General features: G+C 38.5%; 1 protein-coding gene across 2 annotated transcripts in view; it reads right to left on the bottom strand.

Annotated features, from left to right (window-relative positions):
- The window catches only part of PMFBP1 (polyamine modulated factor 1 binding protein 1), a 64947-nt gene that overhangs the window by 15589 nt on the left and 30580 nt on the right, over positions 1–18778 (bottom strand). For both annotated transcript variants that reach the window (XM_058279774.2, XM_058279775.2), the window contains exons 5-8: positions 16215–16385; positions 14681–14791; positions 13872–13998; positions 13613–13770 (exon numbers count right to left, since the gene is read on the bottom strand). In XM_058279774.2, the coding sequence (XP_058135757.1) occupies positions 13613–13770; positions 13872–13998; positions 14681–14791; positions 16215–16385 (567 nt within the window). The remainder of the gene's footprint in view (positions 1–13612; positions 13771–13871; positions 13999–14680; positions 14792–16214; positions 16386–18778) is intronic.

Below are 18778 nucleotides of genomic sequence, written 5' to 3' on the forward strand. Positions count from 1 at the left end.
AAGTCTCAATAAATTAAAAAATGTTGACATCATACAATGTATATTCTCCAACCAAAATGGAATGGAGCTAGAAATGAATAAAAGAGGGAGAAATGGAAAAGTCACAAATATGTAGAAGCCAAACATCATATTCTTAAACAACCAATGGGCTAAAGAGGAAATCAGAAGTGAAATTAGGAAATATCTTGAGGCGAATGAAAATGAAAATACAACGTATCAAAATTTATGAGATGGAGCAAAGGCAGCACTGAAAGGGAAATTTATAGCTCTAAATATTTAAATTAAAATAGAAGAAAGACTTCTAACCAGAGACCTAACCTCAAAATTGGAAGGACTAGAAAAAGAAAAGCAAACTAAATCCAAAGTGAGCAGAAGGAAGGAAAGAACTAAGGTTAAAATGGAGATAAATGACATAGAAAACAAAACAATCAAAAGAGAAGCAACAAAATCAAAAGTAGGTTCTTTGAAAAGATCAATAAAGTTGTTGAAATTTTAGCTACACTGACAATGAAAAAAAAAGAGAGACTATAAATAATGAAAACCAGAAATGAAAAGGGGGATATTACTAATGATCCCACCGAAATAAAAAGGACTGTAAGAGGATACTATGAACAAGTGTATATCAATAAATTAGAGAACCTAGATAAAACAGACACATTTTTAGAAATCCACAAACTACCTACATTGGCTCAAGAAGAAGTAGAAGATCTCAACAAATCAATTACAAGTAAAGAGATTCAATCAGTAATTAACCTCCCAGCTTAGAAAAGCCCAGGGCCAGATGGCTTCACAGGAATTCTACCAAACATTCCAAGAAGACTTAGTTCCGATTTTGATCAAACTCTTCTAAAAAATTGAAGGGGGAAGGAACACTCCCTAATTCATTCTGTGAGAGCAACATTATCCTCATGACGAAGCTAGATAAGAATAACACCAAAAAAAAAAAAAAAAATACTATAGCCTAATATTGCTTAAGAACATAGGTACAAAATTGCCCAACAAAATACCAGCAAACTGAATACAACAGCATATTAAAAGATGTATACACCATGATCAAGTGGGATTTATCCCAGGTATGCAAAGGTGGTTCAATATAAGAAAATCAATTAATGTAATTCACCACATTAAAATAATGCAGGGAAAAAAACCACACAATCAACTAAATTGATGCAGAAAAGACATTTCACAAAATACTGCACCTTTTCTTGATAAGAACACTTAGAACACTAGGAATGGAAGGAAACCCCTTTAACATGATAAAAGGTATATATGAAAAGCCCACAAGTAACATCCTACTTAATGGTGAAAGACAGAAAGCTTTCCCTTTAAGATCAGGAACAAGATAAGGATGCCCACTGTCACCACTGTTAGTCAACATTGTATTGGGAATTTTTGCCAGAGCAATTAGGCAAGAAAAATAAATAAAAGGCATCCAAAATTGGAAAGGAAGGAGTAAAACTTTCCCTATTTGAGACAATATGATCTTATATCCAGAAAAATACCAAAAAGTCCACAAAGCTCCTAGAGCTAATAAATAAATTCAGTAAAGTGGTAGGGTACAAGACCAATATCCCAAAATTGGTAGTGTTTATACAAAAAGTGAACAATCAGAAGAAGAAATTCTTCAGAATTCTCAGGCCTATGGGCCTGAGGCTACAGACAAAGGGGGCTCTAGGGATCTTCCACCCCAGGAAAGGGGAGAGAGAGGGACACAGCCTAAGGCTGACTCAGCTTCTGATCAACAAGTCTGGTCTGCTGTATCCCACCAGCCCTTCCAGGCTGGGTGGAACCACATGGTGGTTTGTCCTGGGAACCAGGGAAGGACTGGAGAAATCCGAACCTCGCCATCTCCCTCTCTTCTAGCCAGGACTGATGTTGAGAGAAACCTTCCTAGGAAAGGGAAGAGAGAAGGATGCAGCCTGAGGCTGACTCAGCTCCTGACCCATGAGTTTGGTCTGCTGTGTCCCAGCTGCCCTTCTAGGCTGGGTGGGGCCGCACCATTGTTAGCCTTGGGAGTCTGCAAGGGGCTAAAGACATAGGACCCTCCCAATGTCCTTCTCTACTAACCAGAACTGACTGTTGAGGACTCAGAGGGGAATGGAAATATTTCCTAGCCAGGAAAAGGGAGGGGGCTGCCAGAGAAGGCTGGAGAACTGTCTCGGATAAGGTTTGAATTACAAGGCTCCTAGCCTCCAGACAGGAAGCTCTATCATATTTATTCCATCTGTGTTGCAACAAATGCACTCCGACCAGGCATTGAACTGAAAGCTTCCAAAGAGTGCCATCTGCTGGAAGATCAAGGAAGTATACATGAGAAAATTGAAAATAAGTAGGAGAGAATTTTTCTGGCTTCTACAGCCTCCCTCCCCAAGGCCCTGGGAAGCGAGGCTACAACCAATTACAGGGTCCAGTGCCCTGTTCTGAGCAACCAGCAGGGATAATCCTAACAATCCAGATCAAGCCAAGAATCAAAGAGTAGTGGTACACTAATTCCCTACAAAAGAGAAAGAAATTGAGCCTTGTGCCACTAATTCCCTACAGAAGAGAAGGAAATTGTGCATCTGAGTAAACTACATCTTACTCAGATGCCTAGACATCAGCAAAAATTATGAGTCATATTAAGAAAATGGAAGACATGGCCCAAGAAAAGGAATATATCAAAGCCCAAGAAGAGACACAGAATTTGAGAGAACTAATCTGTGAGATTCACATAAATTTCCAAAATCAATATTAATGAGTTGAAAGACAATACAGTTAAAGAGATAAATGACGTCAAGAAGATATTGAACTGTATGGACTGGGGGAGAATGTGAACTACAATGTAAACTATGGTCCATGAGGTGTGGCAGTGCTCCAGGATATATTCACCAAATGCAATGAATATGCCTTACTGATGAAAGGGGATGTTGATGTGGGAGGAGTGGGGTGGGGTGGGGAGTGGGGTATATCGGAACTGCTTTTGTTTTTTAATGTAACATTTTGTGTGATCTATTTATCTTTTAAAAAAAGACAATAAAAAATTAAAAAAAAGAGAAGACATTGAGTGAGCACAGAGAAGAATTTGAAATCCTGAACAGAAAAGTAACAGAGCTAATGGGAATGAAAGACACAATAGGTGAGATAAAAAACACATTAGAGAGAAGTGGATTTGTCCCAACAGATCAGGTGTCTGCCTACCACATGGGAGCACCAAGGTTTAAACCCAGGGCCTCCTGACCCGTGTGGTGAGCTGGCCCACACGCAGTGCTGATGCATGTAAGGAGTGCCCTGCCACACAGGGTGTCCCCCATGTAGGGAAGCCCCATGCGCAAAGAGTGTGCCCCATAAGGAGAGCCGCCCAGGGAGAAAGAAAGCACAGCCTGCCCAGGAGTGGCACTATATACACAGAGAGTTGACACAGCAAGATGACGCAACAAAAAGAGACACAGATTCTGGGTCCTGCAAACCAAGAATACAAGCGGACACAGAACACACAGCAAATGGACACAGAGAGCAGACAACTGGGTGGGAGGGGGAAGGGGAGGGAAGGGGAGAGAAATAAATAAATAATAAATCTTAAAAAAAAACATTAGAGGTATACAACAGCAGTCTCAAAATGATAGAAGAAAAAAGGAGTGATACTGAAGACAGAACAACTAAAATTGAAGAGAGAAAAGAACAGAGATAGAGAAAAGACTGGAAAAAAATGGAGCAGGGGCTGAGAGTTGAATGACAACATGAAATGCAACATATGTGTCATGGGAGTTTCAGAAGGAGAAGAGAAGGAAAAAGGGGTAGAAAGAATATTTGAGGAAATAATAGCTGAAAATTTCCCAACTCTCATGAAAGGAATGAACTTAGATGTCCAAGAAGTGCACTGTACCCCAATTAGAATAAATCTGAATAAACCTATTCTGAGACACACACAACTCAGAATGTCAAATGTCAAAGATAAAGAGAAAATTCTCAGAGCAGCAAGGGAGAAGCAAATCATCACATACAAGGGATGTCCAGTAAGACTTAGTGTAGATTTCTCTTCAGAAACCATGGAGGCTAGAAGACAGTGGTATGACATAATTAGGATACTGAAAGAGATGCCAGCTGAGAATTCTTTATCCAACAAAATTGTCCTTCAAATATGAAGGTGAGTATAAAATATTCACAAACAAATAGAAACTAAGAGTTCATTAAAAAGAATCCACCTTTGCAGAAAATATTAAAGGAAGCCTTAGAACCAGAAAGAAAAAAACAAGAGAGAGAGGCTTTGAGGAGAGTTTAGAAGAAAGAAGAGCAGAAAGGAAAACTAAAGGGTAAAAAGACAGATAAAAATATGATATGACATATGAAAACTAAAGAACAAAATGGTGGAAGTAAATAGTGCATTTACAGTAGTATCATTGAATGTGAATGGATTAAACTTCCCAGTCAAAAGATATGGGCTGAGAGAATGGATAAAAAAACAAGAGCCATCCATATGCTGCTTACAAGAAACTCACCTTAGACCCAGGGATATAAAATGGCTGAAAGTGAAAGGTTGGAAAAAGATACTCTATGTGAATAGTAACCAAAAAAGAGCAAGGGTAGCTATACTAATATCAGACAAAAGAGACTTTAAATGCAAAGAAATTGTAAGAGGTACAGAGGGCCATTGCATATTAATAAAAGGACCAATCCACCAGGAAGATATAACAATCATAACTATGTACCTAACCAGGATGCCCTAAAATACATGAGACAAAATATGGCAAAAGTGAAGGTAAAAAAGACATCTCTACATAATCGTTGGAGACTTCAGCACCACTCACATCATTACATAGAACAACTAGACAGAAGATCAACAAGCAAATAGAGAACTTGAGCAAGTTAGGCCTAACAGACAATTACAGAACACTGCATCCAAACTCAGTGGGTTATACATTCTTCTCAAGTGCCCATGGATCTTTCTTCATGATAAGACCACATGTTAGGGCACAGTGCAGCTCTCAATAAATATAAAAGATTGAAATTATACAAAGCATCTTCTCAGATCATAATGGAATGAAACTGGAAATCAATAACAGACAGGAAAAAAGTAAATTCAAACACTCCTAAATAATCAGTGGGTCAAAGAAGAAATTGCAAGTGAAATCAGTAAACATATTGAGACAAATGAAAATGAGAACACAATGTATCAAAACTTATGAAGGCAGTCATAAGTGAAGTGAAGGCAGTCTAGAGAGGGAAATTTATAGCCTTAAATACCTATATTAAAAAAGAAGAAAGAGGTAAACTCAAAGATTTAACTGAACAGCTAGAGAAACTAGAAAAAGAACAGCAAACCAATCCCAAAACAAGCAGAAGGAAAGAAGTAATAAAGATTAGAGCAGAAATAAATGAAATTGAGAACAAAAAAACAATAGAGAAAATCAACGAAACTAAAAGCTTGTTCTTTGAGGAGATCAATAGAATTGGAAAACCCCTAGCTAGACTAACAAAGAAAAAAAGAGATAAATAAATATAATTAGAAATGAAAGGTGGGAAGTTACCACTGACCCCACAGAAATAAAAAGGATCATAAGAAGATATCATGAGAAACTGTATGCCAACAAACTAGACAACCTATATGAAATAGACAATTTCCTAGAAATGCAGAAACAACCTACACTGACACTACAAGAAATACAATGACTTATTTTTTTTTATTTTTTATTTTTTATTTATTTAATTCCCCTCCCCCGGTTGTCTGTTTTCTGTGTCTTTTTGCTGCGTCTTGTTTCTTTGTCCGCTTCTGTTGTCGTCAGCGGCACGGGAAGTGTGGGCGGCGCCATTCCTCGGCAGGCTGCTTCCTCCTTCGCGCTGGGCAGCTCTCCTTACGGGGTGCATTCCTTGCGCGTGGGGCTCCCCTACGTGGGGGACACCCCTGTGTAGCACGCGCACTCCTTGCGCGCATCAGCACTGCGCCTGGGCCAGCTCCACACGGGTCAAGGAGGCCCGGGGCTTGAACCGCGGGCCTCCCATGTGGTAGATGGACGCCCTAACCACTGGGCCAAAGTCCGTTTCCCTACAATGACTTAACAAACCAATCACATTTAAAGAGATTGAATCCGTCATCAGAAATCTCCCAGTAAAGAAAAATCCAGGACCATTTGGCTTCACAGGTGAGTTCTACTAAGCATTTAGAAGAACACCAATCCTGTTTAAACTCTTCCAAAAAACCGAGGAGGAGGGAAGATTACCCAACACATTTTATGAAGCCAAATCACCCTAATACCAAAGCCAGATAAAGATATTACAAGAAAAGAAAATTGTAGAACAATCTCTCTAATGAACATAGATGCAAGAATTCTCAACAAAATACTTGCAAATTGAATTCAACAGCATATCAAATGACTTATACATCACGACCAAGTGGGATTTATTCCTGGTATGCAAGGTTGGTTCAATATAAGAAAATCAACCAATGTCATTTACTACATTAACAAATTGAAGGGAAAACACCAATTGATAACCTCAATTGACACAGAAAAGGTATTTGACAAAATCCAGCATTCTTTTTTGATAAAAACATTTCAAAAGATGGGAATAAAAGGAAAATTCCTCAATACAATAAAAGGCATATATGCAAAACCCACAGCCAACATCGTACTCAATGGGGAATGGTCAAAAGCTTTCTAAGATCGGGGACAAGACAAGGATGCTCACTGTCACCATTGTTATTCAATAAGGTACTAGAAATTCTAGCCAGGGCAATTAGACAAGAAAAAAAATTAAAGACATTTGTATTAGTCAGCCAAAGGGGTGCTGATGCAAAATACCAGAAATTGATTGGTTTTTATAAAGGGTACTTAATTGGGGTAGGAGCTTACAGATATCAGGCTATAAAATATAATTTATTTCCCTCACCAAAGTCTATTTTCATATATTGGAGCAAGATGGCTGCCATTCTCTGTGAGGGTTCAGGCTTCTTGTGTTCCTCTCTTCTAGGGTCTTGCTTTTTCCTGGGTTCAGTGTTTCTCTCATCCTGGGGCTTGTTTCTTTTTTGCTCTGTGAGCTTACTACATGGGGTTCCAGCTTAAGGCTTCAGCATCATATTCCAACATCAAAACTCCAACATCAAAAACCCTCAGCTCTGTCCTTTGCCATGCCTTTTATCTGTGAGTCTCCATCCAACAACTGGTGGGGACTCAATGCCCCAATCATAACTTAATCACACCCAGGTACAGACCAGATTACAAACATAATTCAATATCTATTTTTGGAATTCATAACCATATCAAACTGCTACAGCATTCAAATAGGAAAAGAGGAAATAAAACTCTCATTATTTGCAGATGACATGATCTTGTACTTAGAAAATTCTGAAGTATCCATGACAAAGTTACTTGAACTAATAAATGAATTCGGCAAAGTGGGAGGATATAAGATCAACACAGGAAAATCAGTAATGTTTTCGTACAGTAGTACTGAACAATCTGAGGAGGAAATCAGGGGAAAAATTCCATTTTCAATAGCGATAAATAGACTCAAATACCTAGTCATTAATTTAACCAAAGAAGTATAGGATCTATATACAGAAAACTACAAAACAGTGCTAAAAGAAATTTAAAAAGACCTAAACAAATGGAAAGACATTCTGAGTTCATGGATTGGAAGAATAAATAATCTTGAAATGTCAATCGTACCCAAACTGATTTTTAGATACAATGCAATAAAATACCAATCAAAATCCCAACAGTTTACTTTACAGAATTAGAAAATTACCAAATTCATTTGGAAGGGAAAGTGCACCCAAATAGCCAAAAGCATTCTAAAAAAAAGAAGAGTGAAGTGGGAGGAATTTCACTACCTGACCTTGAAACAGTACAAAGCTACAGTAGTCAAAACAGCATAGTACTGGGAAGTGGATTTGGCTCAACTGATAAGAGTGTCTGCCTGCCACATGGGAGGTCTGGGGTTTAAACCCAGGGCCTCCTGATCTGTGTGGTGAGCTGGCCCATGCGCAGTGCTGATGCACACAAGGAATGCCATGCCACACGGGTGTCCCCCACGTAAGGAAGCCCCATGTGGAAAGGAGTGCACCCCATAAGGAGAGCCACCCTGTGTGAAAAAAGTACAGCTTACCCAGGAGTAGTGCTGCACACATGGAGAGCTGACACAGCAAGATGATGCAACAAAAAAGAGATACAGATTCCTGGGGCTCCTGACAAGAATCCAAGCAGACACAGAATACACAGTGAATGGACACAGAGAGCAGACAATGGAGGGGGGGCGCAGGGGGAAACAAAAAATAAATCTTAAAAACAAAAACAAAAAAACAAAACAAAAATAAACAGCATGGTATTGGCATAAAGATAGACACATTGAGCAGTGGAACAGAGTTGAGAATCCAGAAATAAACCCTCACCTATACAGTCAACAGGTTTTTGACAAACTTACCAAGTTAACATTAATGGGACAAAATAGTTCCTTCAATGCTTCAATGCTCCAACAACTGTATATTTATAACCAAAAGAATGAAAGAGGACCCCATCTCACTTCCTATACAAGAATCAACTCAAAATGGATCAAAGACCTAAATATAAAAGCCAGGATCATAAAACTACTTAGAAGAAAATGTAGGGAAACATCTTCAAGACCTTGTAGTAGGTGGTTTCTTGGACCTTACCACAAAGCATGTGTATCAAAAGAAAAATTAGATAAATGGGACCTCCTCAAAATTAAACACTTTTGCACCTCACAGGACTTTGTCAAAAGGGTGAAAGGGGGAAGCGGACTTGGCCAGTGGTTAGGGCGTCCGTCTACCATGTGGGAGGTCCGCGGTTCAAACCCTGGGCCTCCTTGACCTGTGTGGAGCTGGCCCACGCACAGTGCTGATACACGCAAGGAGTGCCCTGCCACACAGGGGTGTCCCCGCGCAGGGGAGGCCCTCGTGCAAGGAGTGCGCCCTGTATGGAGAGCCGCCCAGTGCAAAAGAGAGTGCAGCCTGCCCAAGAATGGCACCGCATACATGGAGAACTGACACAACACGATGATGCAACAGAAAGAAACATAGATTCCCGTGCCGCTGACAACAACAGAAGCAGACAAAGAAGAACACACAGCAAATGGACACAGAGAGCAGACAATGGGAGGGGGGGAATGGGAGAGAAATAAAAAAAAAAAAGATGAAAGGCAGCCGACTCAATGAGAGAAAATATTTGGAAATCACAAAATCTGATAAGGGTTTAATATCCAGGATATATAAAGAGACATTACAACTCAACAATATAAAGACAAACAACCCAATTAAAAAATGGGCAGATACTTGAATAGATATTTGTCCCAAGAATAGATACAAATGGCAAAAAAAACACATGAAGAAATGCTCAACATCACTAATGATTAGGGAAATGCAAATCAAAACTACAATGAGATATCATTTTGCACCTATCAGAGTGGCCACTGCTAAAAAGACAGAGAACTACAAATGTTGGAGAGGATGTGGAGAGATAGAAATACTTCTTCACTGTTGGTGGGAATGCAAAATGGTACAGACACTGTGGAGGACTGTTTGGCAGTTCCTAAAGAAGACTTGCCACGTGACCCTGCTATTCCACTATATACCCAGAAGAACTGAAAGCAGTGACACAAGCAGACATCTGTACACTGATGCTCATAGCAGTGTTATTCACGAGTGCCAAAAATTGGAAACAATCCAGGTGTCCATCAACAGAAGAATTGATAGACAAACTGTGATCTATTTACACAATGGAATATTATGCAGCTGTAAGAAGAAATGAAGTCGTAAAACATATGACAACATGGATGAACCTGGAGGACATTATGTTGAGTGAAGCAAGCCAGACACAAAAGGACAAATACTGTATGATTGTGTTACTATGAACCAAATATATTATGTAACATACTGTATGATTTAAAAAAATTATATGCATCCATTAAAAAAAAGGAAGCATAACATTTGTAAATGTCCTTTTAGACATTTCTCTAGATACAAATGACATCTATTTATACTAACTATGTAGATATTCATCCACACAATTTTATCATGCTATTATACACTTTTTTTTTTTTTTTAAAGATTTATTTATTTATTTTAATTTCCCCCCCTCCCCTGGTTGTCTGTTCTTGGTGTCTATTTGCTGCGTCTTGTTTCTTTGTCCGCTTCTGTTGTCGTCAGCGGCACGGGAAGTGTGGGCGGCGCCATTCCTGGGCAGGCTGCTCTTTCTTTTCACGCTGGGCGGCTCTCCTCACGGGCGCACTCCTTGCACGTGGGGCTCCCCCACGCGGGGGACACCCTTCCGTGGCACGGCACTCCTTGCGCGCATCAGCACTGCGCATGGCCAGCTCCACACGGGTCAAGGAGGCCCGGGGTTTGAACCGCGGACCTCCCATATGGTAGACGGACGCCCTAACCACTGGGCCAAAGTCCGTTTCCCTATTATACACTTTTATAACCTGCTTTATAAAATCAGTATGTCATAGGCATTCTTCAAAGTCTATAAATGAAGCTCTACTTCATTAATTTTAAAAGATACCTTCCCCCCTTCCCCCCATTTCATGGATATATCATAATTTATTTCACCTGACCCTACTGATGGATAGTAAGGACTACAGTACTGTTTGGAAACAACCTCTATTCTATATATTTTCTTTACTCTGCTGATTATTCTCCTTGGAATACATTACTGGATCAAAAGGCTTGAAGTTGTTTACTTTTTCTGTAGTTGCCATTTTTGTAAATTTGAAGTTTTAAAGTTTTTTAAAATGACAAAGCAATACATGCTTGTTGTAAACAAACCAAACAGTGCCAAATGCGTATAAAGTAAAAAGTGAGAACATTTAACAGGTAACCATTGGTAATAGTTTGGTGTAAGTCCTAAAAGTGTGGATTTGGGAGTCAGATTACCAGAGATTTTACCACAGAATACTGGGATGCTTTTAGGCAAATTGCCCCACAGTTCTCTGTCAAATTTCTCATTTTAAAATAAGGATTACAATAGTACCATAGTGCCTATTCCACCAAGCTTTGAGAATGAAATAAGCTGATGGATGAAATAAGTATCTGGATGAAATAAATGCTCATTATGATAATAATTATTGTAGTTACAGCTTTTTTCCCTAGGCATACAATATTCAACATTGTAATAATAGCTAACCTGCCTTTCTGGCACATTCTAAAGACTTTTGCTGGAGACCCCTTAATTAGTATGTCTCAAAGATAGGTCCCCAGGTCATATATAAAAGAATCTTTTGGGATTCTGTGTCAAAAAGCCCAATCCTCCAAGTCTAGAACTATTGGCTCAGAACTTTTGGGTAGAAACCAGGAAACTCATAATTATCAAGTTCTCCAGGGGATTCTGAAGTCCACGAAAAAAATTTTTTTAAACAACTGATTCTATTAATTGATATTTTATGTATTTCATATTTCTTAAATTTACTTATCTCAAGTTTGGAGTCATTTGAATATACAAAAGTATTATTTACATAATGACAACTGTGAATTTTATTATCTCAGATAGAAAGTCTGATTAATTGTATATAATATTGCTATTTCCCCTTTTTGATGTGGAATCACAACTCAAGTGAGTCACCCTTGCTTTCTTCTTTATACTATGTATGATCAGTTTTACTTCCTTGTAAATTTGATAACTTCCTTATGATTGTAGTATCTTACAATCATAAAATATTATTGTTTTAGATGACCCAAGAGGATCAGGGATTCTGCAGGGAGGGAGAAAATCGAAGGCACCCAGATTGGCTTCAAATTATTAAATTCAATTGAAATTGAAAAAAAAAAAAGGAAAAGAAAATGTAGGGAAGCATCTCCAGGACCTTGTGTTAGACAATGGTTTCTTAGATTTTATACCTAAAGCACAAGCAATGAAAGAAAAATAGATAAATGGGATCTTGCCAAAATTAAAAACTTTTTTTCCTCAAAGGACTTTATCATGAAAGTAAAAAAACAACCTATTCAATGGGAGAAAATATTTGGAAACTACATAGCCTATAAAGCATTAATATCCAGGATATGTAAAGAAATCCTTCAGCTTAAGAATATAAAGACAATCCAATAAAAAAATGGGCAAAAGACTTGAACAGACATCTCTCCAAAGAAGATACACAAATGGCCAGAAAGCACGTGAAAAGATGCTCAACATCATTAGCCATTAGGGAAATGTAAATCAAAACCACAATGAGATAACATTTCAAATCTATTAGAACAGCTGTTATTTAAAAAATGGAAAATCAGTGTCGGAGAGGACGTGGAGAAATAGGAACACTCATTCATTGCTAGTGGCAATGTAAAATGGTTCAGGCCTTGTGGAAGACAGTTTGGCAGTTTCTCAGAGAGCTAAGCATAGAATTACCATATGACCCAGCAACCCCAATACTAGGTATATACCCCAAAGAATTGAAAGCAGGGGCTTGAACAAATATTTGCACTCCGATGTGCATAGCAGGATTTATTCACAATTACCAAAAGATGGAAGCAATTCAAATGCCCATCAGCTGATGAATGGATAAATAAAATGTGGTATATACATACAATGGAATATTATTTAGCCATGAAAAGGAAAGATGTTCTGATACATGCGACATCATGGATAAACCTTGAATACATTATATTGAGTGAAATAAGACAGACACAAAAGGACAAATATTGTTTGAAAACACTGATTTGAAATAATTAGAATAAGCAAACTCATAGTCAGAATCTAGAATATAGCTTATCAGGGGACGAGGTGGTGATAGAGAACGGGAAGTTAAGGTTTAAAATATACAAGGTTCTTATTTGGAATCATAGAAATGTTTTGGTAATGGATGGTGGTGATGGTAGTACAACACTGTGAATGTAATTAACAGCACTGAGATATGGAATTATACTAAATAAACAGTGAACCCTAAATTAAATCATGGACTTTAATTAATAGTACAATTATAAAAATGTGCTATCATCCATTGTAAGAAATGTTCCACACCAATGCAAGGTGTTGCTGGTGGGATGGTGCATGGGTATCATGTATTTTATGTATGATTGCTCTGTAAACCCATAACTTTTCTAAAATATCCCCCCAAACCCAAATCTAACCAAGAAATTCAGAGTTGGATTAGTACTGACTACAAAAACTTGCATTGCTTTTTGTTCTTGGTTCCATTTCTAGACTTTTCCAGGAACATGAGTTATACTGTGAACTACATATCTTCTAGGGCCTAGGCAATACTTCCAAATTGCCTGATCTGTATACTCTTAAGATTTTGTCATTTAAAAACTGGAAATGTGCTTGAAATTTATTAATAAGGCTGCATATTATTTTATAGTATTTCCCTTCATGATCAAGCACAAAGTATAGGTAACTATGCAAGTAAATGTGTCCCAAACTCTCTTGCTACCTTACAAGCCTGGGGAAGAAACTGTTTTCAAAGAGTCAACATTATGATGGTCCCTGGCTATGATGTGCTATAAGAAATATCCAAGAAGTGCTCAGAATCATCCCTGGCCTTCAAAGCCCACAGTCTCAGTGGGTATGTGTTGACGTTGCCCAAAGCCAGCACAGTAGTTGCAGACCTGCAGAACCAGCTCTCACTAAGGCATGGCCTTGACACCCTCTGCCTGCCCTGTTGGTGCCTCTAACCAGAAAGTTCTTCTCCTTACCTTGTCTTTCTCCAAAAGTTGCTTTTTGTTCTCAGTGAGCTGCAGCTCCAGCTCCTGCAGCTGCCGTTGCAGTTTGGAGGCCTCCTTCTCCTTCCTCTCGATCTGGGCAGAAGTCTCCTCCCGCAGCCCATGTAGGTCCAGCTCCAGTTTCATCATGTCTACAATGGGAGGATGAGACACAGTTCTGCCTCCATCGCTCAGAGATGGGCTGCGGCTTTCTTCTGGCTCTCCTGCCACAGCCCACTAATCCATGGTTTACCCTTCAGGATGTTTTTTTTCTGTTCCGACACCATTTCTAGCTCCATTCGCAAGTCCTTCACCAGGTTCTGGTACTCCTCCACATGGAGACACTGGCTGTCTTTCTGGTCCTGCAGGTGCTTCAGTATCTGGCAGACGAAAGAAGAGCAGGTTGGGGATGAGGCTATAGTGGAAGAATGCTTTCAAAATGCCATATATCCAGAATAGGCTGATGCACAGAGACAGAAAGTAGATTAGTGGTTGCTGGGGGATAGGGCAGGGGCAGTGGAGAGTGACTGCCAATGAGTATGGGGTTTCTTTTTGGGGTGACGAAAATGTTCTGGAATTAGATAGTGGTGATGGCTGCACAACCTTGTGAATATGCTAAAAACCACTGAATTGTACACTTCAGGTGGTGAATTTTTTATAAGTGAATTATATCACAATTAAAAATAATAAAAAGAAAAAAGTAATAATAATAAAAAAGATATGGTAGATTTCCCCCACTCACATAGAATGTGCACAAAAGGAGCTAACCCTCCCTCCCTGTAACACACGGTCATTTATGGAGCACGCACTAATGGGCCAGGCACTGCCTTCGGTGCTGGGGACAGTGGAACAAACAGTCATTGGATTAAAATTTTGTGCAATACCAACATTCAGTCCCCAAATCGAACACTACCAGATATGCTCTTTGGGGCTTGGCATACATTATATACAGTATCCTTGTCACTGGGTTAGCCAAAGACACAAATAGTAAACAGGGAAACCCAGAATCAATTCCAGATCTGCCCGACTCCACCAGGCACAAATCAGCAAAAGTTCTTCTACCTTTTTGATGTCTTCACACTCTTCTAAGGAGCCAGGAAGATATCTGTGGGTGGCTTTATAGGAAGCAAAGTCTGCTTGTAATTTTATCAAAGATTCTTCACGCTCCAAAACCTGGGAATGAACACAGGTTAGTTATGCTGAATGATCAATGTAACATGCTTATTGCTATTGCTATTTTCACAGGGAGTCTTCTTTGTAGCCTCAAAGTTTGTTGCAGCATCTATATTTGATCATGTGCTTCCTGTGGGGTTGGTAGGGAGAAGGAATTATGTTCTCAGTTTTATACTAAGGTTCACTAAGGCTTGGACAGTGATTTGTTAAGGGCTGTTTGTGCGCCAGCCACATTTGGTCTTTCTCCTTGTTATGTATTGAATTGTTTCCCACCAAAAGATATGTTCAAGTCCTAACCTCTAGTCCTTTTTGGAAACAGGGTCTTTGAAGATGTTATTAGTTAAGATGAGGTCAAACCGGATAAGGGTGGGTTCTGACCCAGGGTGACTAGAGTCCTTATAAGAAGAGGAAATTTGTTCACAGAGAGACAGAAGGGGTGGGGAGAACATCATAGGATGACTAAGACAAAGAATGCCATGGATTGCCGGCGAGCAATAGCCAGGAGCTAGGAGAGAGGCATGGAGCAGATTCTCCCCAGCAGGTTTAAGAGGAAGCATGGCCCTGCCGACACCTTGATGTTATGCTTCCAGCCTGCAGAACTGTGAGACAATAAATTTCTCTTGCTTTAAGTTACAAGTTTTGCCACATGTATATCACGGCAGTCCCAGGAAACTGACACACCCCTGAATCTCTGGGTGGTGCAGCAGATGATGCTGGAGAAGGTTCTTTGGAGACTCTAAGGGAAAGATGTACCTAATCTATCAGAGGACAATATTCAAGAATTAAAGAAAGGAAGTTTCTTATGGAGTGAGTGAATGCATGTAATTTTTTTGGAAAATTTAAAAATATTAATTTTTCTTCTTGATTATTGAAAATAATTTTAACAAAAAACCAAAATAAGGAATGGAAATCTCTCCACTTATTTCCCCCTCCTTCACTTCACCTTGGGAGTCCACTATTGACAACTCAGAGTATATACTTCCATAGTTATGATCAGAGTTTTTAAGAAGCAAAAATGGTACGGAACTATACATAGGATTCTGCAACCTATTCTTATGGACTATCATCCTCGTCCTCATCATCGTGGACATTTTCCATGCAGCCCATACAGATATGTTTAATCCTTTTTATTGGCTGCATGTTACTCCATAATATGGATATGCCATATTCTCTTTAACCATTTTCCTATTCATGCATACTTGGGTTGTTGCATGAGAGATTTTAAAGTCTCTTTAGAATCTCAAGCTAATAGTGGAGGGAATGCATACTGTGAGAATATGGACAAAATTAAGGGCAAGTATTTTTAAGGCATTTGAAGAGTATTGAGGAGAAAGATTAATTTTCTTGACTCTTTTTCCCTCCTTCCTTTCCTCATGGCTTTCTTTTGGTCTCTCAGAAAAATGTTCTAGAAGAAAACACTTACCATAGCCTTACTGCAGGCCAGCTTATTGCGAAGCTCCTGGATTAGATCATCCTGTTCAGAGACCTTTTGCCAAACTTCTGACAGCCGTTTCAGGGTCTCTTGATGCTCTTGAATCATGCAGGGAGAAGTGTATATACGCACCTTTGGGTGATCACCCTTGTTCTCAGTCTCCTGGGATTTAAAAAAAAATGGGTTGATTTTGTTCAAAATTTGTGAGTTAACTTCAGAATTCCTTGAGCATAGAAACTATCTAGATCTATGTACTGAATGATTGTGTTCTTTTTTTTATTTTTTTATTTTTTTATTTTTTATTTTTGATTGTGTTCTTTATTTTTGAATCAAGCCTTCCTTAGAAAAAGGAAAAAAACTTTAAGCAGTACACTCATGGTAAAAAGTTCAAATAGTTCCCAAGAGAATACATTGAAAAGTAAGTTTTCCTGCATTTTGACCTTCTCTGACTGAAGTCCCCTCCTCTGACACAGTCCATGTTACTACTAGATTTTGGGGTATCCTTCCAGGAATATTTTATGCATATTTAAGGCTATCTACCTACCTACCTACCTACCTACTTATTTACCTATCTACCACTTCTATCTCTTGGCTTTTTTCTCCCTAAATAAATGAAAGTCTTTTATACACTATTTTAAACATTGTTTTCACTTGACAATTTATTTTGGATATTTCCCATGCCATCACTTGTAGGCCTGCCTTACTCTTCTTTTAGAATGAATTTCAAATTATACAAGTAATAAATGCATATATTATCTTTCTAAAATATTGTAACATTACATATAAATCTAAATTTCTCTTTGACTACCACCTCTAATCCAAGTCCCCTATACTCTCCAGAGATAATTTTTGCATATGCTTCTAGAACTTTATCTGTACATTTGCATACATATAAATGCATTGTAGAATATAGTTAATATTATATTGTCTTTTTAAGCATAAAACTTGATTTTTTCATTCAACAAGATATCTTAGAGATCTGTCCATGTTAGTACATTTGCTTCTATCTTTTTTTTAGAATTGCTTTTAAATGTGCTTATTCAGTCCCTTAGTAATGTGATATGTAGGTTGTTTTCAGTTTTTTCCGCCCCTAAAACTGAAATGCAAGCTGGAATGAACATTTTTATACATGAATCTTTGAGTACCTATTCTGGTATATGTGCAGATTAAATTCATAGAAGTAGAACTGCTAGGTCAAAGTTTATTTAAAATTTTGATAGTATTGCACAATTGCTCTTCAAAAAGATTATACCAAATGCCATTCTCATTAACAATGCATGAGTATGTCTGTTTTCCTAAAACAGTGTTTTTGTTTTTGTTTTTATGTCTTTACCTAGATCATCTGAAATCATTCATGACGGTTACTATTCTCTCATTGATCTGCACTAATAATGTGGCAAACTGATACAGAGAGTAAAAAAAAAAAAGAGTAAAGAATTAATTCATTTACATTCTGGTTTGCATGATAGTTCCTTTCCCTGTTAAACTTGCCTCCCTCACTGGAATTTACAGGAATTAACAGGAAAAGTTAGAATTTGTTTGTGATCATTGAGCATGAAACCTAATTACGGGCTTGCTGCAGGAAGGTCAGCCAGAATTTAAAACTGATGATAAATAATATGTATATAGCTAATTTAATATATAAGAGGGCAAAGGAATGGAAACCGTAATAGAAAAGTTAAGATAGAAGAAGAAGAGATCTACAGTTTCCCATATCTTTTTAATACTACAGGATAAAAAAATAGGTATTAATTTAAAAATGATAGAAGAAAAATTCTCTGACTTGAAGAAAAATTTAGGTGTTTAGATTAAGAGGGTCAGTTAAGAGTTGAAAGGCTTAATGAAAAATAAATTAAAAAATATTATGAGTCTAAGAACCTTCAGAATTCACAGGGAATCTACAAAGAATGAGAATCAGATTGACATCTGATAACTCATCTTTACTACTGGATGGCAGCAGACAATGCTGCAATATCTTAAAAAGACTTAAGGGAAGATACTTTTAAATGTTTCTTACCCAGTCAAACTAGCAATCAAGAATGATGGCAAGTCTCGAAGCCAAACTCAGCATGTAAATGCAATGCCTTCCCCCCAGCGTGGGACATGACACCCGGGGATGAGCCTCCCTGGCAACGAGGGACCACTATCAACTACCAACTGATGATGCAACTGGAAAATGACCTTATACGGAAGGTTCAATGCGGATCAGCAGAATATCCATGTCTACATAAAATACCATGACTTTAAAATGCTGTTTGACCTAAAGTAAGGGGGAAATGGAAAGGAGAAATGAGTTTATATGGCTACGAGTTTCTAAAAAAGAGTCTGGAGGCTGGCAGAAGGTTTGCCCTCATGCACAACTGAGCAGAGTCAGAGAGACAGATAAAGCAGATACAACCCCCAGATATTGGTTCCTTTGAGGGCTAAAGAGACCCATGGGAGTTATGGTCATGGCCGATGGGGTTAACTACCAGGGCAGATGGCCCCTCTTTGGAAATGGTGTTTATGTGTGATGAATCTGGACTCAGATGGGATCTCCCTTCATAAGACTTTCA

The sequence above is a fragment of the Dasypus novemcinctus genome, chromosome 18, assembly GCF_030445035.2.
Source record: "Dasypus novemcinctus isolate mDasNov1 chromosome 18, mDasNov1.1.hap2, whole genome shotgun sequence".
Classification (NCBI taxonomy): domain Eukaryota; kingdom Metazoa; phylum Chordata; class Mammalia; order Cingulata; family Dasypodidae; genus Dasypus; species Dasypus novemcinctus.